At 38.0% G+C, this 19,393-nt stretch overlaps 1 protein-coding gene across 1 annotated transcript in view; it reads left to right on the top strand.

Annotated features, from left to right (window-relative positions):
• Window positions 1-1,913: 1,913 nt before the first annotated feature.
• FRK (fyn related Src family tyrosine kinase) overlaps window positions 1,914-19,393 on the top strand; it is a 122,946-nt gene continuing 105,466 nt past the window's right edge. The window contains exon 1 of the mRNA XM_036769219.1: window positions 1,914-2,767. Coding sequence (XP_036625114.1) covers window positions 2,394-2,767 — 374 coding nt within the window. The 5' untranslated portion in view covers window positions 1,914-2,393. The remainder of the gene's footprint in view (window positions 2,768-19,393) is intronic.

Genomic DNA, 19,393 nt, shown 5'->3' on the forward strand with positions numbered 1-19,393 from the left:
AGCTCCTTGATGACAGGGACCATTTTATTTTAAACTTTGTGTCCCCAGGGCCCAAACAGCACCTGACATGTAGTAGGAACTTAATAAATGCCTATTGATTGATTAGTTGTTTATCTCCTTGCATAAAAAGATTGGTCAATTAGTAGTAGGGTTTGGGCTTTGAGTCGTTTTGCTAGTATTGGAGATAGATGTTTTCTGATCCATTTTTGCTGTCCTGCCCCATTCTGCTTATGACAATTATGACATAGCTGAGCCAGGGGGTAGCTATAAAGGAAAGTTAACTGAATTCAGAGCCTTGAACTTATTAGAATTAGTACTATTCTGGGCCTCATTTTCCTCATTTGTAAAATACGGGAGTTGGGAACTAGATGACCTCTAAGTTTTCTTCTAGCTCTAAGCCTATGATTTAAAGTATAAATTAAGCTAAAGGAATTATGGATAAGTCCTAAGATTAAAGTTTAACAGGAAGGCCTTCTATATGAAGCTATACAATAACTTTATTATATTCTATTCCTTATTTATATCAGTCAACAAACACTTATTAAGTGCTTTCTTTCTATTTGCCTGGTATTGTGCAAAAACAGAGTTCTGGTTCTCCAAAAACTCACATTTGGATAGGGAAAACAATATGCAGAAGTATGTATGTGTATTATGTCTATATCTATACATATCTATACATATATAGAAAAAGAGAGAGAAAGGAAGAAAGAAACAGAAAAGAAGGAAGGAAGAAAGAAAGAAGGAAAGAAAGAAAGAAAGAAAGAAAGAAGAAGGGGAAAAGAAAGAAAGAAGGCATTTTCAGAGGGAGTGTGGGATGGGGAGAGAGAGAGGTTAGGAAAGACTTCTTGAAGAAGGTGCTTTTTTTCAGCTGAGTCTTGAAGGAGACAAGGGAAGCCAGGAGGTAGATATGAAGAGAGGAGGGAAGAGATTCTAGGCATGGGGCATAGGCAGTGAAAATGTGCTGAGTTGGGAAATGGAGTGCTAGATGAAGAACAGCAATAGGCCAGTGGGGCTGGATTGTAAAAGATGTTAAGAGTTGTAAAGTGAAACTTGAAAGCTAAGAAGGAACCAGGTTGTGAAGAGTTTTAAATGCCAAATACAGAATTTCATAATTGCCTTTTGGAGGTAATAAAGAACTCCTGGAGTTTATGGAGGAGTGTGTGTGTGTGTGTGTGTGTGTGTGTGTGTGTGTGTGATGGTCAGATTTGCAGAAATTGTGCTTGGGGGTAGGAAATAAAATGCCTCTGGATGGCTATATCTCTACTTCAGCATCTGTATAAAGAGAAAGTTGAGTTGATGATTTTATGATTCTTCGAAAGGAGGTAGCTGTTTCAAGATGGTACTGTGCTGTCCCAGGTGGTGATTTTTATTTTGGGGCTATTAACGTCCCAGCGTGACATTGAAAAAAGGAAGGGAACAAAGTATTTCCTTCCCACTTTGCCTCTTTCTCCAAGAACAAATGCCAGATCTGCTCTAAATCTATAGTTTTGCTCCTGTTTGTGATAGATACCGTTGTCCCTGTCTTTATTTTTTTTTTTTTTGTGGGGGGTGGAGGGGCAGGGAACATCAAACTGCTCAGTGGAGTTTTCACATTAGCACCCAATGCAGCAAGGTAGAAGTCCTGTCTGTAGTGGGTTAGGGGTGAAGCAAGGCTACTCTTTGGCAGTGGCAGTTGAAGCAGGTCAACTCCCTGGTGAGGGCGCCTACCTCCAACTCAGGACTGGGAGAAGGGAGGGCTAAGGAGAGTGGGAATCCCATACAGAAAGGAGACAAAAGCAAACCAGGAAGTAAGAGGAAATTATTTCAGTCTGCACATAGCTCAGGATGTTAAAGGCTACGGGCTCAGAGCTCTGGTTATTCATTAGCAAGAAGGAAGGAGCTGCTGGGGTCAGGGCTGGTCAAACTACAGGAGCCGACCTGAAACTGGGAAAGAGATTCTGGCAACACCAGGGCCCCAAGGAGAAGGAAGAAGATTTCCCTGGAGTTACCCTTTCCTCTGCTTAACTTTTCTTTAGGATGAAAGCAAGATGACTCTCCTCAGACGCTGGCGTTTGCCTAATTAAGATCTTCTTATTGCATTCCTGGACTCAGAAGAAAAAAAAGCCATACCCGCAGGGAGGAGAGAGGGCTCTCCTGTCTCTCTGCGTCCTACACTGGCGTAGCCAGCAGCTGCTATTACGGAAAGGCAGTTTCTCTGGGGAAAGTTTCTCCCGGCCGGCCAGAAGTTGTTAGGCAAACCTAACCAAGCATGGGAAGCTGGTGTTGATTTTCACGGTGCTCGGAGTGGGCAGGGAAAGTGGATCAGAGAGATTTGGGAGGGGGAGGAAAAGCTCTCCCCCTGTCCTTTACCCCCAGTGGGGAAAAAAAAAAGGCAAAGCAACAGGTCCCAAATCATGGGAAACTTATGTCTGAAATACTGCACTTATTTGGAGCCCTGCCTTCCCTGTTTATTCCAGGAAGTGGATAAACCTGTCGTGATTGAGAACCCACATGCCCACTCCCCACCCACTCCTCCACGCCAGCGACAGACCCCAGAGCCAGAAAGGGGCCATAGCCGCTACTTTGTGGCCCTATTTGATTATCAGGCCCGGACTGCAGAAGATCTAAGCTTCCAAGCTGGAGACAAACTTCAGGTCCTGGATTCTTCCCATGAGGGCTGGTGGTTTGCCAGGCATTTGGAGAAGAGGGTAGATGGCCCTGGGCAGCAACTCCAGGGTTATATTCCTTCGAACTATGTGGCTGAGGATCAGAGCATCCAGGCTGAGCCGTAAGTAGCACAAACCTTCATCTTGTTTCTCCAGGCTATTCCCCTACCTCCTTCTCTGTTCTCCCCCTTCTCCCCCCCACCCCCTTTCCAATCACCTGCCTAGAAAGTATGAGGAAGTACAGGCAGGACAGAAATAATTGAAAGCTACAACCCTCCTTATCCCATCATAAGAGTGAAACCAGGTAGATTATTTATTTGGAAACGTGTACAATATCTGGGTGCATTTTTATCGATATAAAGGAATGGCCCTTTACAATTCATTCAGTTGTGAAATAACTTTTACTTAGTCTTACATCAACACTAGTGTGATGCAGATAAAAGAGAACTAGATCTGGAGTCAGAGGACCTGAGTTCAGATGTTGGTGCTTACTCACTACCCATGTTACTTTGGGCAAGTCACTTAACTTTTCTGCACCACCCATCTTTTCATTTCAAAATGAAGGCATTGGGTAATGACCTCTAGGGATTCTTACAATTTTAAATCTTTGAGTCTATGAGCCTAATCTTAACAAGAGACTAACATTTGGATGGAATAATAATAGCTTACATAATGACATAGGATTTGCAAAGCAGCTTTTAATACATTATCTCATTTGATCTTTGCAACAACACTGTGAGGTAGATGTTACAGTATTATGATCCCCATTTTACAGATGAAGAAACTGAGACTCAGTGAGGTCAAGTGACTTGTTCATGGTCACACAGCTACTCAATATTAGAGCTGGGATTCAATACTTGGTCTCGTTACTCCTGGACCAGCACTGTTTCTACCATACCCCATCGCCTCTCAAAAGTGGTAGGATGGAACTTTGCATGTTATCTTATGAGATTCTTGTCATAGAACTTACTAGAATGACAAATCCAAGCCCCAATTTCAGTAATTTTAAGTAGATCTCACAGTCTTTTTGGGTAAATGAATAAACCCCAAATCTGACGTCACATCACTTTCTGCAGTGTTAGGCCAGGCTAGTGTAGCAAGTGACATTTGGGGGAGTGTGGAGGGTTCTTATTTTTCAGGGGAATTACCAGATTCAGACAAAAAAATTCATGGATTTAGTTATTTAGTATTGTGTTTTTCTGTACTTTTACTATAGTCATTGGAAACCAGCCATTTAGGCACAACTGTGGATTTCCAACAAACAGAATTGCCACTTCCCTAAAGGAAGAAAGAAACAGCCTGCAGGATGGGGCTCCCCATGAAACCACTGAGCTGCATTCAGAAGAGAAACAGACATGGCATTGGGAGGGAAATGGAATATAAGGAGGGCAATGTACTGTTCTCCCCAGTGTCTCTGCTCCTTACTCACAGTAGCTCAGGATTTGAAGCCTGTGGCTTAGGGCCCACCAACCGCATAGATTCATACAGAATGTCCATTTAGCAGAGGCCACCGGGGATCCATTTATGTTATGATGAAAATTGTGCAGCTGTAGTAAGAAAGCAACATTGTCTCTCTAATGGGAAATTGGAATAAAATAAAGACGAGCAAAGGGTGAGGCTTGCACTTTCCTGACTAGTTAACTTAAATTTGGAATTGATTCACATGATCTTTAAGGTCTTTTCCATCTCTAGGAATATGTAATTTTAGTTAGCTCTACTCCTGTACCTAAATGAAATTAAGTGAATGAATGCAATTAGTTATTTTTCAAAGTAGAAATTCAGCTGTTGGATTTTAGGAAAAAGGATGGTAGAAACTGCAGTTATCAGTAGGGGAGAGATGAAGTTGATTAGCAAACATTTAGTGAGTGCCTACTACTTGCCTGGCACCACCACCCTAGGTATTGGGGATATAAAGGCAAAAGTGATTAAGTCCCTGCCTTCAAGGTGCTTATGTTCTATTGGGGAAGGCAGGTACACATATAAGTATTTACAAAAGTTATGCACAATAAATACAAGGTAATGGGTGGGGGAGCTGGCAAGGGTCAGGCCTAGAGGGTAGCACTATAACTGAGCTTTGAAGGAAGCTAGGGTTTCTGAGAAATGGAGTTGAGAAGGGAGTATATTCTAGGCATAGGGACCAGCTGGCACAGAGAAGCAGATACAGGAGATGGAATGACACATGTGGAGCAAGAAGGCCAGTTTGACTGGACCAAAGAGTGCACAAAGGGGGAAGATGTATGATTAGGCTGAAAAGGTAGTTTGGATCTAGCTTGTAAAGGGCTTTAATTGTCAAACAGAGGAGATGGTATTTGATCCAAGAGTTAATATGGAGCCACAGGAGTTTGATGAGCAGGGGTGTGATGTGCTCAGCTTTTTTTTAGGAAAAACATTCTGGCAGCTGTGTGGAAGATGGCCTGAAGAGAAGACTTAGGGCAAAGAGAGCAATTAGGAACAATTACAATAGTCTAGGTGAGGGGCGATGAGGATTTGAACCATGGAGGTGGCTGTGTGAGCAGGGAAAAGAGATGGGGAGGTAGAATTAACCAGGCTTGGCAAATGATTGGCTATGTGGAGTGAGGAACAGAAAGAAGTTGAAGATAACTTTGAGTCTGTGAACCTATCTGATAAGGATGGTGGTGCTCTTGACTGAATTAGGAAAGTTTGAAGGAGATTTCTGGAGGAAGATAATGAGTTCTGTTTGGATATGGCAAATTTGAAATGCTTTTGAGACATACATTTTGAAATGTCCAATAGGCAACTGGTGATATGGTATTAGAACTCAGGAGAATTCGGGTGGATATACACACATTTATCCAGTGTTGTTATTTGTCCTTTGTTTTTGGAGAGGACCATGGGGTGATATATTGATTTACACTTAAACTGAATTTTAGTAAGGTTGAGTTGCACAAAGTCATCAGGCTCGCTCTCTTTTTCTGAGTCATCAAAGTCCAGTGGCAAGACAAAAGTCAGGAGGACTGGCGATGGCCTGAGATATAGTACATGACCTTGGTGTCTTTGATGTCTGACCAAGCTCGAAGCTCTCCATAGCACCTGCTTCAGCTGCCTTCATGGCCATTGGAACAAATTGTTCTCCCAGGGGGAAGTCTTCACATGCTTGGGGTAGCCATCCCCCTAACTCACTGAGGGGTTTGAGGCCTGTTGGTTCCTCTTAATCTGGTTTAGTTCACAGGGTATGGCTGCTACATGTGCTACCACCTCTTTGAGGCATGGGTAAAAGTTAGGTGAGAGATGAATACCAAAGGTGGATGAGCCACTCTGAAAAAGGCTCAGGAAGCCCTCACAACAGAGGTGCTAGTCCACCCCATACACCTACCCCTCCTTTTTAAAAATCCAGTGTAGGGACTTCACTCAAAGACAGATGTTGATGGAGTCAAGTGAATGGAAATGAGTCAATCCAGAAACCGATAATGTGCAAAGTAAAATACTCAGTAGTAATGGCATTAGGCCTGGTAATTCAGATTCTATTTGTTACTAAAAAAAATAAGATGGGCATACTAATACATCTGTGGTTATTTTTTGATTCTCAGGAGGCCCCTATAGTCCAGAAAGCTTATTTTCCATCTGTCCATAGCTACTGACCTTTCCTCTCTGAACTAGTTCTTGATAGAATTCCCATGCCTTTTGATTACTAGTCTGGATCATTACAGCATGTTCCCTTTAGGATTCTTCCTGAAACTCTATTGGGTAACCCCACAGCTTAAAAATATAGAATTTTTTATTATTGTTTTTGTTTTATGTAAGCTACTTATTTTCTTCTAACAGTCTGTCACTATCTTTGAACATGAACCCAGGTTACCTTCCTCATAAGAACTAAATTAAGGACATTTTATTTTCCATAGAAGGCTCCAGATCATAGAAATCCTTTTTGGTTTTGATCTGACATAATTTTTATTTTGTCAACCATTAGGTTTTCCAAAAGTCCATGTACTGCCTTCATGCCTGAGGAAGAAAATAATAAATTACCCATTTATGTTCATAATACTTAAACTTGAACTGTCTCATAGGGATTTCGGGAAAGTGAATACTCACTCATAAAAGATACTCAATTCAGAATATGCTAACATCGATTTACTTGGGATGAAAACCAAAATGACTTTTGACTCTAAGTGAATGAGTATCTTGTGAAAACTAAGAAACACTGAGTTCTAATAAGACAGTACTTCTGCTAAGCTAATGAATAGTTTTTTAATATTCATGAATTCCACCTTACTATATTTTTATGTACATTTACTGTAATTCCTTTCTATGTTGCTATTGGGCTATATACTCATCAAATTTGACTAAAGGATAGCTCCTGTTTTATTGTTTTATTAGTCAACCAATAAGCATGTGTTAAATTACTACAACATATTGGTCATTGTGCTAGCGTCTGAAGACACATAAAAATAAAAAATTAAATAGTTCTTGACCTGAAGGATTTTATATTCTATCGATGGAAGCAACATGCATAACTATGAGAATATTTATTTTTACAAATAAACTTTGCAAAAGCAACTATGAGCTAATTTTGGAGATAAGGCACTAGTAGCTTTGAGCTGAACTTTGAATGGAGCTAGGGAATCTCAGAGGGAAAAGTGGGGAGGGAGCAAATTCCAAGTATGAGGGGTAGCCTGTACAAAGGGATGAAGATGAAAGGTCCTATGTGAAGAACAGCAAGAAGAACAATTTAGTTGAAGTGAAGAGTGAATGAAAGAGAGTGATATGTAATAAAGATGGAAAGGTAGCTTGAAGAGAGATTAGGAAAAGTTGTAAATACTGAACAGAACAATTTGTATTTGATCCTGGAGGCATTAGGAAGCTTGTTGAGGGATATGATCACAACTCTGCTATGGAAATAACACTTTGATAATATTGTGGGGAAACTGGATGGAGGGAGACCAGCTAGGAAGTTATTGCAAAAGTGCAGGCAAATGGAAAGACTTACATGAACTGATAAAAAGTGAAATGAGAAGAACCAGGAGAACATTGGACACAGAGACAGTAATATTATATGATGAACAACTGTGAATGACTTGGCTATTCTCAGCAATACAATGATCCAAGACAATCCTAAAGGATTCATGGTGAAAAAAAGCCTCCAGAGAAAGAACTGATGTTGTTGACTACAGCCTGAAGTACATCATTTTTCACTTTCTTTTTTTGTTTTTGTTTGAGTATTCTTGTACAAAATGACTAATGTGGAAATGTTTTACTTGATTGTACACGTGTCACCTATATCAGATTGCTTACCATCTCAGGGAGGGGAATGAGGGATAGAATTTGGAACTCAAAACTTAAAAAAATGTTAAAAATTGTTTTTACATGTAATTGGGGAAAAATAAAATATTATTAATAAAATGATTCAACAATTTTTTTAAAAAGTATAGGCAAGAGGTGATGAGGGCCTGAACTGGAGCGCTGGCTGTGTGAGTGGAGAGTGGAGACTTATGGAGTAGGCCTGACAATACAAGGCCTGACAATAACTGGTTATGTGGAGTGAGAGAGAGTGAAGAGTCAAAGATGACTGTGAAGTTTCAAATCTGGGTGACTCTAAAGATGGAGAACTTGCCTTACATGTGACTTACTCCCAGTTCTATTCATCTTGCATTGAAAATCATTTTTTTATTTTTCTTTTTTCTGGGCATTATATCTGTTTTTGAGCAAATAACATAATATTATGCTTGTTAGTTCCCAGCAGATATACTATGTTAATCTGTTCAAGCTATTAGCTTCTTTTAAATTAATAGTGTAACCTGAAGCTCAAGCTAATTTGCATATAACTCACCTCACTGGTGGAGAGTGATTATGCTTTTCACCTGCATGAGCAGGAGGGAGTTGTTGAGAACTGGAAGAATAGAGAGTTTTCTTTGGCTTTGAAATTGGAGAGATGACTCAAGATTCTAGGCTCTCTTTAGGGAGTGGTCTTTGCAGAGAGAGAAAGACTTTGGGAAGAAGCTTTTTTTAGATGTACTGGTTCCTCTCTAAGTTGGCTTCTTTCCAAGTTTTTCCCCTCCCTCCTGAGACCTTTCCTGAAAAGAGACTGGAACATTGAGTATCCACTCTCCAAGCTGGAAGCCAGAAGGCCAAGTATCTATCGTCTCCTAACTTCCCACCAAAGAGGGGACAATTATGCAAATGACGTTGCACCCAGGGTTACAATAGAAAAGACATGAATATAAATTTTGACTTATACCATATTTCCCCATGTATAAGATGCACCTTAATTTTGGGGCCCGAAATTTGAAAAAAATGTACTACATAAAGTTATTGAACTCAAGTTTTATTCATCTGCTTATAGCTTTCAGGCATCTTTTGGGCAAATCTGGTGCATATACACATGCTTAGTCCATTTCGCTTCATGAACCTGAAGCACCAATTCTGTCTTCTTTTGAAATCAGTAACTTCTTTTTCATCAGCAATTCTTCTTGCCTCATGCTGAATCATCTTTGTAGATGCCCTTTGCTCTTCAATCCATATCTTCAATTCCCTCTCTAAATCAGGCCATTTTGCTGACTTGCCTCTCATGGCCTTCTTCTGCCGTGGCGTTTTCAGTAGGGTTTCTTCTTCCTGTAGCCAGTCTCGGATCGTTTTCTCAGTTGGAGGAGGACCAGACACATTCAGCAGCACGATTTCCATTCGTTTTTGCAAACTGGATCACTTTTAATTTGAATTCAGCACTGTATGAAAATCTTTTCTGAGCCATTTCTGGGCAGAATGTGGCAAAATGTAACTTAATATACCGATAAGAAATGTGAAACAATGAGCTCAAAGACGACAAGTTCAAAAAAGCAGGAAATGCAAGTAAAAAAATCTACAACCACTGCATAAGACACACCCAGTTTTTAGACCCCAAATTTCTCGAAAAAGGGTGCATCTTATACATGGGGAAATATGGTAGATAAAAGTTATAGCAATTTAATGGATCATTCCTCTGCCTTTAAACTACTTTTCCTTTCCTGAGCAACTCTCATCAAGTAATCTAACCAAATAGATTTGAAGTCAGAAGACTTGGGTTTACCTGTTGGTTCTATAGGTTATTGGCTTTGTGACCTTGGTTCCTCACCAGTATTGTGGCATAATAGCATTTGTACTATCCACCTCACAGGGTTGTTGTGAGGAAAGCACTCTGTAAATTGTAAAGCACTGCATACTACTATTCCACATAATGATGATGATAATGATAAATTTATTTACCATTTATCAGGAGCAGTTATCTATCTACTGCTTCATGCTTCAAGAAAATACATGTATGGAATATTTTTATTATTACGCTGCCTCTCTGCAGTATAATATTGTTTGTGGTTTTGAATTTAAGTTTATTGCTTGGTCTTTAACTTCATAAAATAATCTCCCTTTTTCCCTATCCTCAATGCCCTCAGCCCATCCTGGCTACCCCCACCCTATCCTCTGGCCACATCAAATCTGAAACATTCATTGCCAAGATCTGGCTAGGTGATATACATCAAAGTTTCATTCTCAGTATTGTTGAGGGTGTAGTCAAAGGTTACAAATCTGGTAATAGGACCCAGTAATTACAAATCAAGAACCAAGAATAATGATCCTCAGTCCTTTGCTTTTATTAAAAGAAAATTCAACTAATTGTCTGCCTGTCATAAATCAGTATGAACATTAATAGTGTCATATAAGCAGAGCATTGCTTAGCTAAGTTAGAAAAAAATCAAATACTCTGCTGTCAGGCCATATGCCTTTTCTTACTGTTAGTGAGTTTGTATCCATGTGTGTCTATATGACAGCATCTGAACCACAACAGAATGAAAAGTTGGTAGAGTCTAGTGCCCAGGTTTTGGGTGCAGTGTGGCTGAGCTGGTGTCAGTGTTCATCTAATCATTCATTGAGGAAGCCAAGGAGACCAGTACTTGAAGCTGACCACTTACCTTATGGGTTGACCCAAACAGAATATAAACTCCTTGAGGGAAGGGATTTTGTATGTTTGTGTGTGTGTGTGTGTGTGTGTGTGTGTGTGTATGTGTGTGTGTGTGTATGTGTGTCTTTCTTTCCTCATGGCCTAGCCTCGTGCCTGAGGAGCTCGCTGAATGCTTGTTAATTCATTGACCCCCATAATCTTGTCAACCGATCTTATCTGTTCACTTTCTGTGGAATTTCAGTAATGTTCTTATGAAACACACCTGCTTATCTTCAGTTTCTACTTGTTTATTCCAAGGATGCATAAAAATTCCAGGGTCAAAAATTATTCTACAGTAGTCTTTGGATTCAATTTTTTTTTATGAGCTGTTGTAACTCCTCTGAGTCATGAAGAACACTTGATTTGCTTAGGTTCTTATTCTTAAATCAGTAAACAAGAACATATTAAGTGTCCACTCTGTGTTCAGGAGGATGCCTAGTGAATGGCTCCCAGAAATCAAAGCAAGGAAGTAGGGGTTAGTTTGGTTTACATACATGAAGGAGTCACTTATTTCCCCACTTACCTGATGTTTATCCATTCTGTACTTGAAGCACAGAATTCATCTTCAGAAGTAAAGAAGTCTGATTGAGGTTCATTGTCTAAGCCTCAGAGCTCATTTACTTTTGTATCTAAAGAGAGAGAAAAGATAAGCTACTTTTACTTAGAAACCAAGACTTCTTTGTGTCTTTTGTTGGGAGTGTAGTGGGAGAAGCCAAACAGTTCATGGGAAGGTTTTTCTGTTTTTAGCAGCTTTTCTGTCTTTAGCTGTTTTCATTTTTCCTTTCCTTCTGTTCTAGTCATGTTTTGGACTATAGCACTAATAAATCCTAAATCAGAGTTAAAAGGAAAGAAGATTTGTCACCTGCACTGTTTATTACAGCCCATGCTTACAGTTCAAACCCTTACTATGATTTATCTGTACAATTTCTAAACTATAGGCCATTTACCCTTTCTGACCGTGCTGGATTTTGTGATAAAACATTAAGGTCTTAGAAACTAATTTTTTCATCAGTGAAGCACCCATCCTTATGATAGCCAGAGAAATTCCAGTATGTATTTTCCATTCCAACTAAAAAATAAAACCAAAAATATAGGCTCTAAGAGTTCATCAGACTTAAGTACTGAGAAAAGGGTGCTCCCTGATTCTGAGTGACGTTCACATTAAAACCAATGTTATAAACAGATTTACAAAGTGAACAAAATGAAGAATAGAGTTCAGGTTTCACTAGTTGGTGATTCCTCCCTCCATTTGTGAATTTAGCATTCCTCAAGAAGTGCCCATGTTCAACGTGTCTAGCTTTTTTCACTGATGCTATCAGTACATTTCTTTCTCAATACATTCAACTTCCCCAAACTACTTTTGGACTCAGAGTAACTCTCACTAAAGGAGTGGCATTGTGAAAACAGGAGTCAGGATACTGGGGGTAAATAAAGCAAGTTATTTCAAACCTCGGCCTAAGCTGACAGATTTTTATCACCTTGTTAAACAACTTGGGATCACTAAGAAATAACCTGTGGCAGTCACTGACACATTTATTATGGATTCAGATCTCTTTAGACCTGACCTTTGTACTACTTTTCGAGGAATACTAAGTGGAGATAAATTCAAAGCAAAACCAAAGACCAGATACCCCTTTAAAATATGGGAGGATCACATTCATAAGCAGCTAGATCCTAAAGGGAAACATTTTCTTTAATACTTTTTTCCTGAATATAATTTAAACTCTTTTGGACTAAATCCAAGAATTTGAATTTGTAGGCCAAAAGAGAAATTTAAATCAGCTGAAAACATGTTTAGATTCCAGGAGATTAATTACTAACATTTATTATAAAAATATGGCATTACTTAAAGAGCTATGAAATATTACTATATGCATATATACTGATTGTTATTTAGCCTGAAATGGAAATGACAATTGTCACAAATGCCTGAGGTGATTCTGAAAGAATTATTTTTATCAAAAAAGCTCATCCCCACGATGAGTTACACCATCGTGATAGAACCATAGTTTCTGTACCCTGTATCACTCAGTTTTTGACAAATTTAGCAAAGTGAAATTACTGTTAAGACTTGTTGTCATTATTTATTAAGCAATAATTATAATTAACTGCCTAATGGATAGGAACACTGAAATTAAGTTTTATTAAAATAATGACAAGTTATAAAAATGATGAGTGGAGGGACCATTTGAAACTTATTTAAAAGGAACAGGTACAGAAGTTCAGAGTTTAATTAAAGGCACATTAATAATTGTTTAAAATTTGATTGTCTATATTTCAAATTGTGAGCTATCTCAACACACAACCTGAAATGAAACCATGTAGTTAGTACATGGTAATTACATGGTCATTTTTAACCCATTCCAAGAACAAGTATATAATACAAAAGATGTTACTGATAATGGTTGAATTTCAGTGTGCCATCTTCTCTCCAGCAAAGGCTGCAGTATTGATCAATTTCTTTCTGTTAAGTGACCATCAGAAGATGAGCAATGAAGGGGAAATCACTGTCTCTCAAACCAAAACAGAGCATAAGAGCTTCTGATTACCCTAACGGAAGGTTATATACATCGTCAAACTAGTTAATTCAGCAAGTCAGCCTCCCAATGCAGTCAAATATTTTGTCTTAGTTTTATTTTCCTTCCCACATATGAAGGTTCTGTTTTGAGAAATGTCAAAACAATTAAAAAGTGAAAACTTCAGTCAAACAAATTATTTGGTGTTATGTAACCCAAAGGGGCTCAACTTGACAAAATTCATCCTTGCCTCCCTTAATTTTACTGAATTCAGGTTTGTCTGTATTGATTTTTTTTATTCAATGGTATTAGTTTTGTATTCATTGAGACAGCATAAATATTTTGATTAAAGGTGATTAAAAAAAATCTTATGCAACTTCAAATGTCCCAGAAGAGGCAATCCACTACACAAAGACTAAAAGAAGATGGAAGTCTTGATATCAAATTCTAATTTTTATCATTCTTTCAATACAAACACATATACATATGTATGTATGCATATATATATATACTTACATATATATGTTATATATTTGTTCTGAGGGCTCCCTTACATTCTTAAAAATTATTGTGAACCCCAAAGAGCTTCTGTTTATGTGAGTTTTTAATCTATTTTACTAGAAATTAAAATGGATAAATTTTGAAAAAATTACTAAAGTAATAATAAGCCTATCAATGCATTAACATAAATAATGTATTTTGATGAAAATAACTATATTTTCCAAAACAAAAAAAATAGTGAAAAGGGCAGCATTTTTCACATTTTTGCAAATCTTTTTAATGTCTGGCTTAATATAAAACAGCTGGATTCTAATAACTGCTTCTGCTTTCAATCTGTTGCAATATGTTGTTTCGGTTGAATAAAAAAGACACCTGGCCTCACATGGGTATGTAGTTGGAAAAGGAAGGAATATTTTAATAAGCAAAGAGTGTTTTAGTATTATTATGAAAATAGTTTTGACTTTGTGGACCCCCTGAAAGGGCATTGAGCAGTCCTGGGGTCCTTCGGCACTTTTTGAGAACCACCAATCTATTTCAACTCTTCCTTGAATGGGAATGCTTCTTTTTTTAATAGAATTTTATTTTTAATTTTCAGTTCTAAATTCTCTCTCCTACCAATTGAGGAGGCAGGACATATTTTTTAAAAAAGCAAGAAAAAATGAAGAAAGGAAAGATAATGTCTCAATTTGTACTGAGTCCATCAGTTCTTTACCCGTAGGTAGATAGCACATTTTATGTCATAAATCCTTTGGAGTTGTGGTGGGTCATTGTACTTTTCAGTGTAATATATGTTTGGGTGCAGCTAGGTGGCACAGTGGATAGAGCACTGGGCCAAGATTCAGGAAGACTTCTCTTCCTGAGTTCAAATCTGGCCTGAGATACTTACTAGCCATGTGATCCTTGACAAGTCACTTAACCTTATTGGTCTCAGTTTCCTCATCTGTACAATGAACTAGAGAAGGAAATGGCAAACCACTCCAGTATCTTCACCTAGAAAACCCCAAATCAGGTCACAGAAAGTTGGACATGAATGAAAAAATGATTGAACAACAATAAAGCTTTCCAGGAGTTTTTCTAAAATGTACACTGAACAGAATACTCATAATACCAACATGGTCTGGCCAAGGCAGGATTATCTCCCCCCTCATTCTGGACACAATGCCTTTTTTGCTATGTCCTAGGATTGTATTATTGTTTTTTTTAGCTGCCAAGCAGTACTATTGTCTCATACTGAGTTTTTAGTCTATTAAAAATGATTTTTTTTCAGTCATGTTTCCTACCCCATCAAATTTCATTACTTTCTTTGAGGTCAAATTTTCCTCCCTCGTGCACAAAAAAAAAAAAAATCACTTAATTTTGGAGTTGGAATCAAACATCAAAAGATCTAATATCCAAAAGGAGTCTTTTGTATCAATCATTCCACCAATAAGCAAATATCAAGCACCTTTTGGTTACCATGCACTGTGCTAGGTGCTAGGAATACAAGAACAAATGCAAGACAGAATTTACATTTTATTGGGGAGATTACGTTTTTACGACATACCCAAGGAATGGCTCCCCAATCTTTGCTCTGAGACCTCTAGTGAGGGGGACTTATTAGGCATTGTGGAAGGCCCATTTCACTTTCAGATAGATAAAAATCATTTTTAAGTTTTCCAGAAAACAGTCTAAATTTTTCTCTTTGCAACTTCCATCCATTGTTTCTGTTCTGGGTTTCTCCTTTTGGGGCCAAACAGAGCCTCCTTTTTCATGATAGCCCTTCAGAAAACTTGAATACTGCCGTCATATCTCTCCTCAGACTTCTCTTCTCCCTGCTAAACATTCCCATTCTTCACTTGATCTTCACATGACATGGACTCATACAATCATAGATTTAGAACTGGAAGGGAACTTAGCGATCATCAAGTCTTACTCCTTCATTTTATAGCTGAGAAAACTGAGGCACAGAGAGGTTAAGGACTTGCCCAGAGTCACAAAACTAGCGAGTGTCTGATGTAGGACTTAAATCTAGGTCTTTGGACTCCAAGTCCAGTGCCCTATCTACCATACCATAGGGCCTTCTCCGAGGACAAAAGTTTCCCTTTCTCTGAACAATCTCCAGCTTATCAATGCTCTTCCTAAATACTTTAGTGGCCAGAATTGAAAACAGTGCTCCAGATTTGGTTTGAGTACAGAGAAACGATCACTTCCTTATTTTTGGACGCATAAGCCTCTGAACACGGACCATGATTATATTTGCTTTTGTTTTGGCTGCTGTATAACACTCCTGACTCATCCTCTTCATCATTCTTCCTTTATGCATTATTGTACAAATGACCTCAGACATTTGTACAATAATGCATAAAGGAAGAATGATGAAGGTTTATTTTTTGTTTGCTTTGTGAGTTATTATTTCCTATGAATGACTGGTCTGTGCTTTTCTTCCTCGGTTGTACTTATACCTCTCTGAGGTGGCTTAGATGCTTGATGAGGAACTTTTTTTCCCCTTCTCCAGTTTCAGTTTTTAAGCCTTTTTTTTAAAAAAAATTTTCACATATAATAAGCTGTACATAATATCATTTCATGAAGGTAGCACTTATTATGGACTAGGAGTCACAAGGTCTAGTTCCCAGTTAGACCTCTGCCACAGTAGATATATGTCTTATAAAAATTATGCTTAATTGTTATAAGGATCAAATGAACTAATGAATTTGAAATTCCTTTGTAACTATAAAGTAAATATTATAAAAAGATGAGTTTTTAGTATAGTTAAGATATAACTGAAAGGGTAGCTAGGTGACACAGTGAAATCAAGAGAACCTGAATTCAAATCCAGATTCAGGCACTTAATAGCTGTGTGATCCTGGGCAAGTCACTTAACCCTGATGACCTTGAAAAAGGATAGCTGGAAAGGATAACTTTTATTAAGTGTTGTTTCACGGTGATCAATTGATAAGGTGATCAATAAACATTAAATACCCACTGTATGCCACTTATTGTCCTAGGCGATGGGCACACAGACAAAAATAAAATAATCTCTGAATTCAAGATAGACATGTCTGTCTATCTAGCCATCTATATATGTATTCATATGTGTACACAGACATATATCCATGTGTACATATATGTATATATAAAATATATACAAAATATATAGAAATGAATATAAGGTAATGGGCAAAGGAAGTTATAAGAATGTGGGGCATATTAGGAAAGGCTTGAAGAAGGGTTGAAGGAAACTTGAGATTCCAAGAGGCAGAGGTAATAAAGAGTATATGCCAGGCATGGAGAACAATCCCAACAAAGGAAAGGGGATGTGAGGTGGAATACTGATTGTAAGGGAGAGCAATAAGACTAGTTTGACCAGGAGTGAAAAGGAGTGATGTATAATAAGGTTGGAGAAGGGTAGTTTGGTGAAGAATTGTAAAGTATGAATGTTATGATAATTTTTATGAGGTCATCCCCCACGTCACTGATTACATTTTATATACTGGAGATAATGCTGTCAGGGCAGCACACCACTAAATATGTTCGTGTATCTGGTTAAAATTGGTGCCATAAACTGTTATGAATGAGGAAGAGAAACCACAAAAAAACCCCAATTAAATCTGAGCATTATTATACTGGTTAGGTCAGAAGGCCTGCCTCGCCCGTTTTGCCAGTAGGTTGGTCGGGAGGTTTGTGGTTGGTTTGTTTGCCAATAAACTTTAGTTTTAGTTTAGTTTTTTAAGCAGCAGTGAGATAGCCACATTTTTTCTACCTTCTGAGCCTTTCCCCTGTGGCCTGATGTGTTGGAGCTAGACAGGAAAGCTGGCCCTAACTGCAGTCACTGAGTGCATTTATATACTCAAGACCAAGTATTCTTTTCATTTTGATGTTTGGTTAGACAGATAAACATTGCAGACCAATTGGCAGGCACCCTGAAAACTATTCTGAGCTACCTCCCACATCTAGACAGAGAACACTGAAGGGTTTGGTTGGAAGATTTTGTGGTTAAAAAAAACATAATTATTGATATCTTTTGTTTTTACATTGCCTAAATTTTCCCCAATATCCCTTCCTCTCTTTCATCCCAGATTACTATCCCCTATAATGTAGATATTTTTTAAAGAAAGAAAAAAGAGGCAAAAATTATAAGCAAACCTGATCAAAACAGTCTTACAGTATGTGCAATATTCTACACCTGTGGACCCCCACCTTGACAAAGGAGTGAGGGGAGATGTAAAGACTTTATCTTAACCAAAGGTGGTGTCTTTCTCAGCATCCTCATCTAGAGGTCTGATCCTAGCAGGTGTTTAATAAATATTTGTTGAATTTGTTGAAAGCTATAGCACAGAACAATTCCAGCATTTCCCTTGTAAAGCAAAATGGGACTGGAATCTCATATCCAGGTGCAAATTCTAAAATGCATTTTAAATGCTTTATGTACGTCAGTTTTAAAAATCTTATGGAAGCTTTCCAAAGCATGGTAATTACCAGTCTGAAGTAAAAGAATTATTAGCCTGAGCTTTTAAAGTGACAGCAAAACAAAGTGCAATCTATAAAGTTCATTTCATAGAATCAGGTCCCAATTGGCATTTTTTTTGTATACCTTAATTTAAATCTTAGGGCTCACCATAGACCATTCCAACTTCTTCTGACAGTAAATATTTTTCAACTTACTCACTCTGAAAGCTAGGATTTTTTCTGAATGCAAATTATTTTTTCTATGTTGAGATCTAGAAAAAATTAGCAAGCAAATAATTGTTTACTTGATTAGGACTGTTACTAATTATCCGCTAATGTCTCTGAGGTAAATTCTGATTCCCATTTGTTAATAGTTCTCTGCTATCTAAATCTAGAATCACTCAGGTCAATTTCCCTGTGGAGAGCAGTTATGTAGATTAATAGAGACCTTCCTCTCATTTTAGTCCTCTCTGGGGACAGCTTGCTGAATCCTATACCTTTAGCCCTTGGTTTACATCATCGTTTCTTTAGAGATTAATGGGACACTGAGATTTTACTAGGATACATTAATTAATTTACTAAGCATGTGATCTTCCTTACCTTGCGCATTGTTCATTTGACTAAAATTAAAGATTGAGGCAGCGTCTTACTCCTGGGTGCTATCTCTTTTATCACCTTGTCACCTGTCCCCACTTGTCTGAAATTAGTTGCTTCTGGAGTACAAAAGAGGGAAACTGTAATACTACCAGGACTAGTATTAATGCCAAATTTTCTTAATTCTGCTTCTGTTGCTAGTCATTCTCCATGTGTCAGAGATGATAGATTAGGAGTTAGAAGGGACCTCAGATGCCATCTAGTTCAATACCCTCATTTTATAGATAAGTAAATGAATTCAGGAAAGGTAAAGAGACTTACCCAATGTCACTCAGATAGTGACAGATACAAGATTTGAACCCAGGCCCTATTTATTAATGCAAAGGCAGTGATATTTCCACTATGTCATGTGGTTATTTCTCCTTTGATTCAGGTGGAGATTATTTTGGGAGGGGTTTGGTTTTGTTTTTATATGTACTTATCCTCTATTTCTAATGCAGATTTTTTGAGAGGGGAATTGAAAATTCTAATATATATGTACGTGTATATATGTGTATATGTGTATATGTATATATGTGTATCTATATATCTATATCTATATACCACAGGGAACATGGTATTCATCACCCATGCTATCACCACAATAGTTTTTTGGTGTTATAGTAGATATATTTTGAGGTGCTTTAGGGTTTACACTGAAAATGAATATATTCTTTACTCAAAGATCACAGTCAGTCAAAAAGCATTATTCAGTGCTTACTGCCAGACAACTTTGCTAAGCCCTATGG

This window comes from Trichosurus vulpecula, chromosome 7 (assembly GCF_011100635.1).
Source record: "Trichosurus vulpecula isolate mTriVul1 chromosome 7, mTriVul1.pri, whole genome shotgun sequence".
Classification (NCBI taxonomy): domain Eukaryota; kingdom Metazoa; phylum Chordata; class Mammalia; order Diprotodontia; family Phalangeridae; genus Trichosurus; species Trichosurus vulpecula.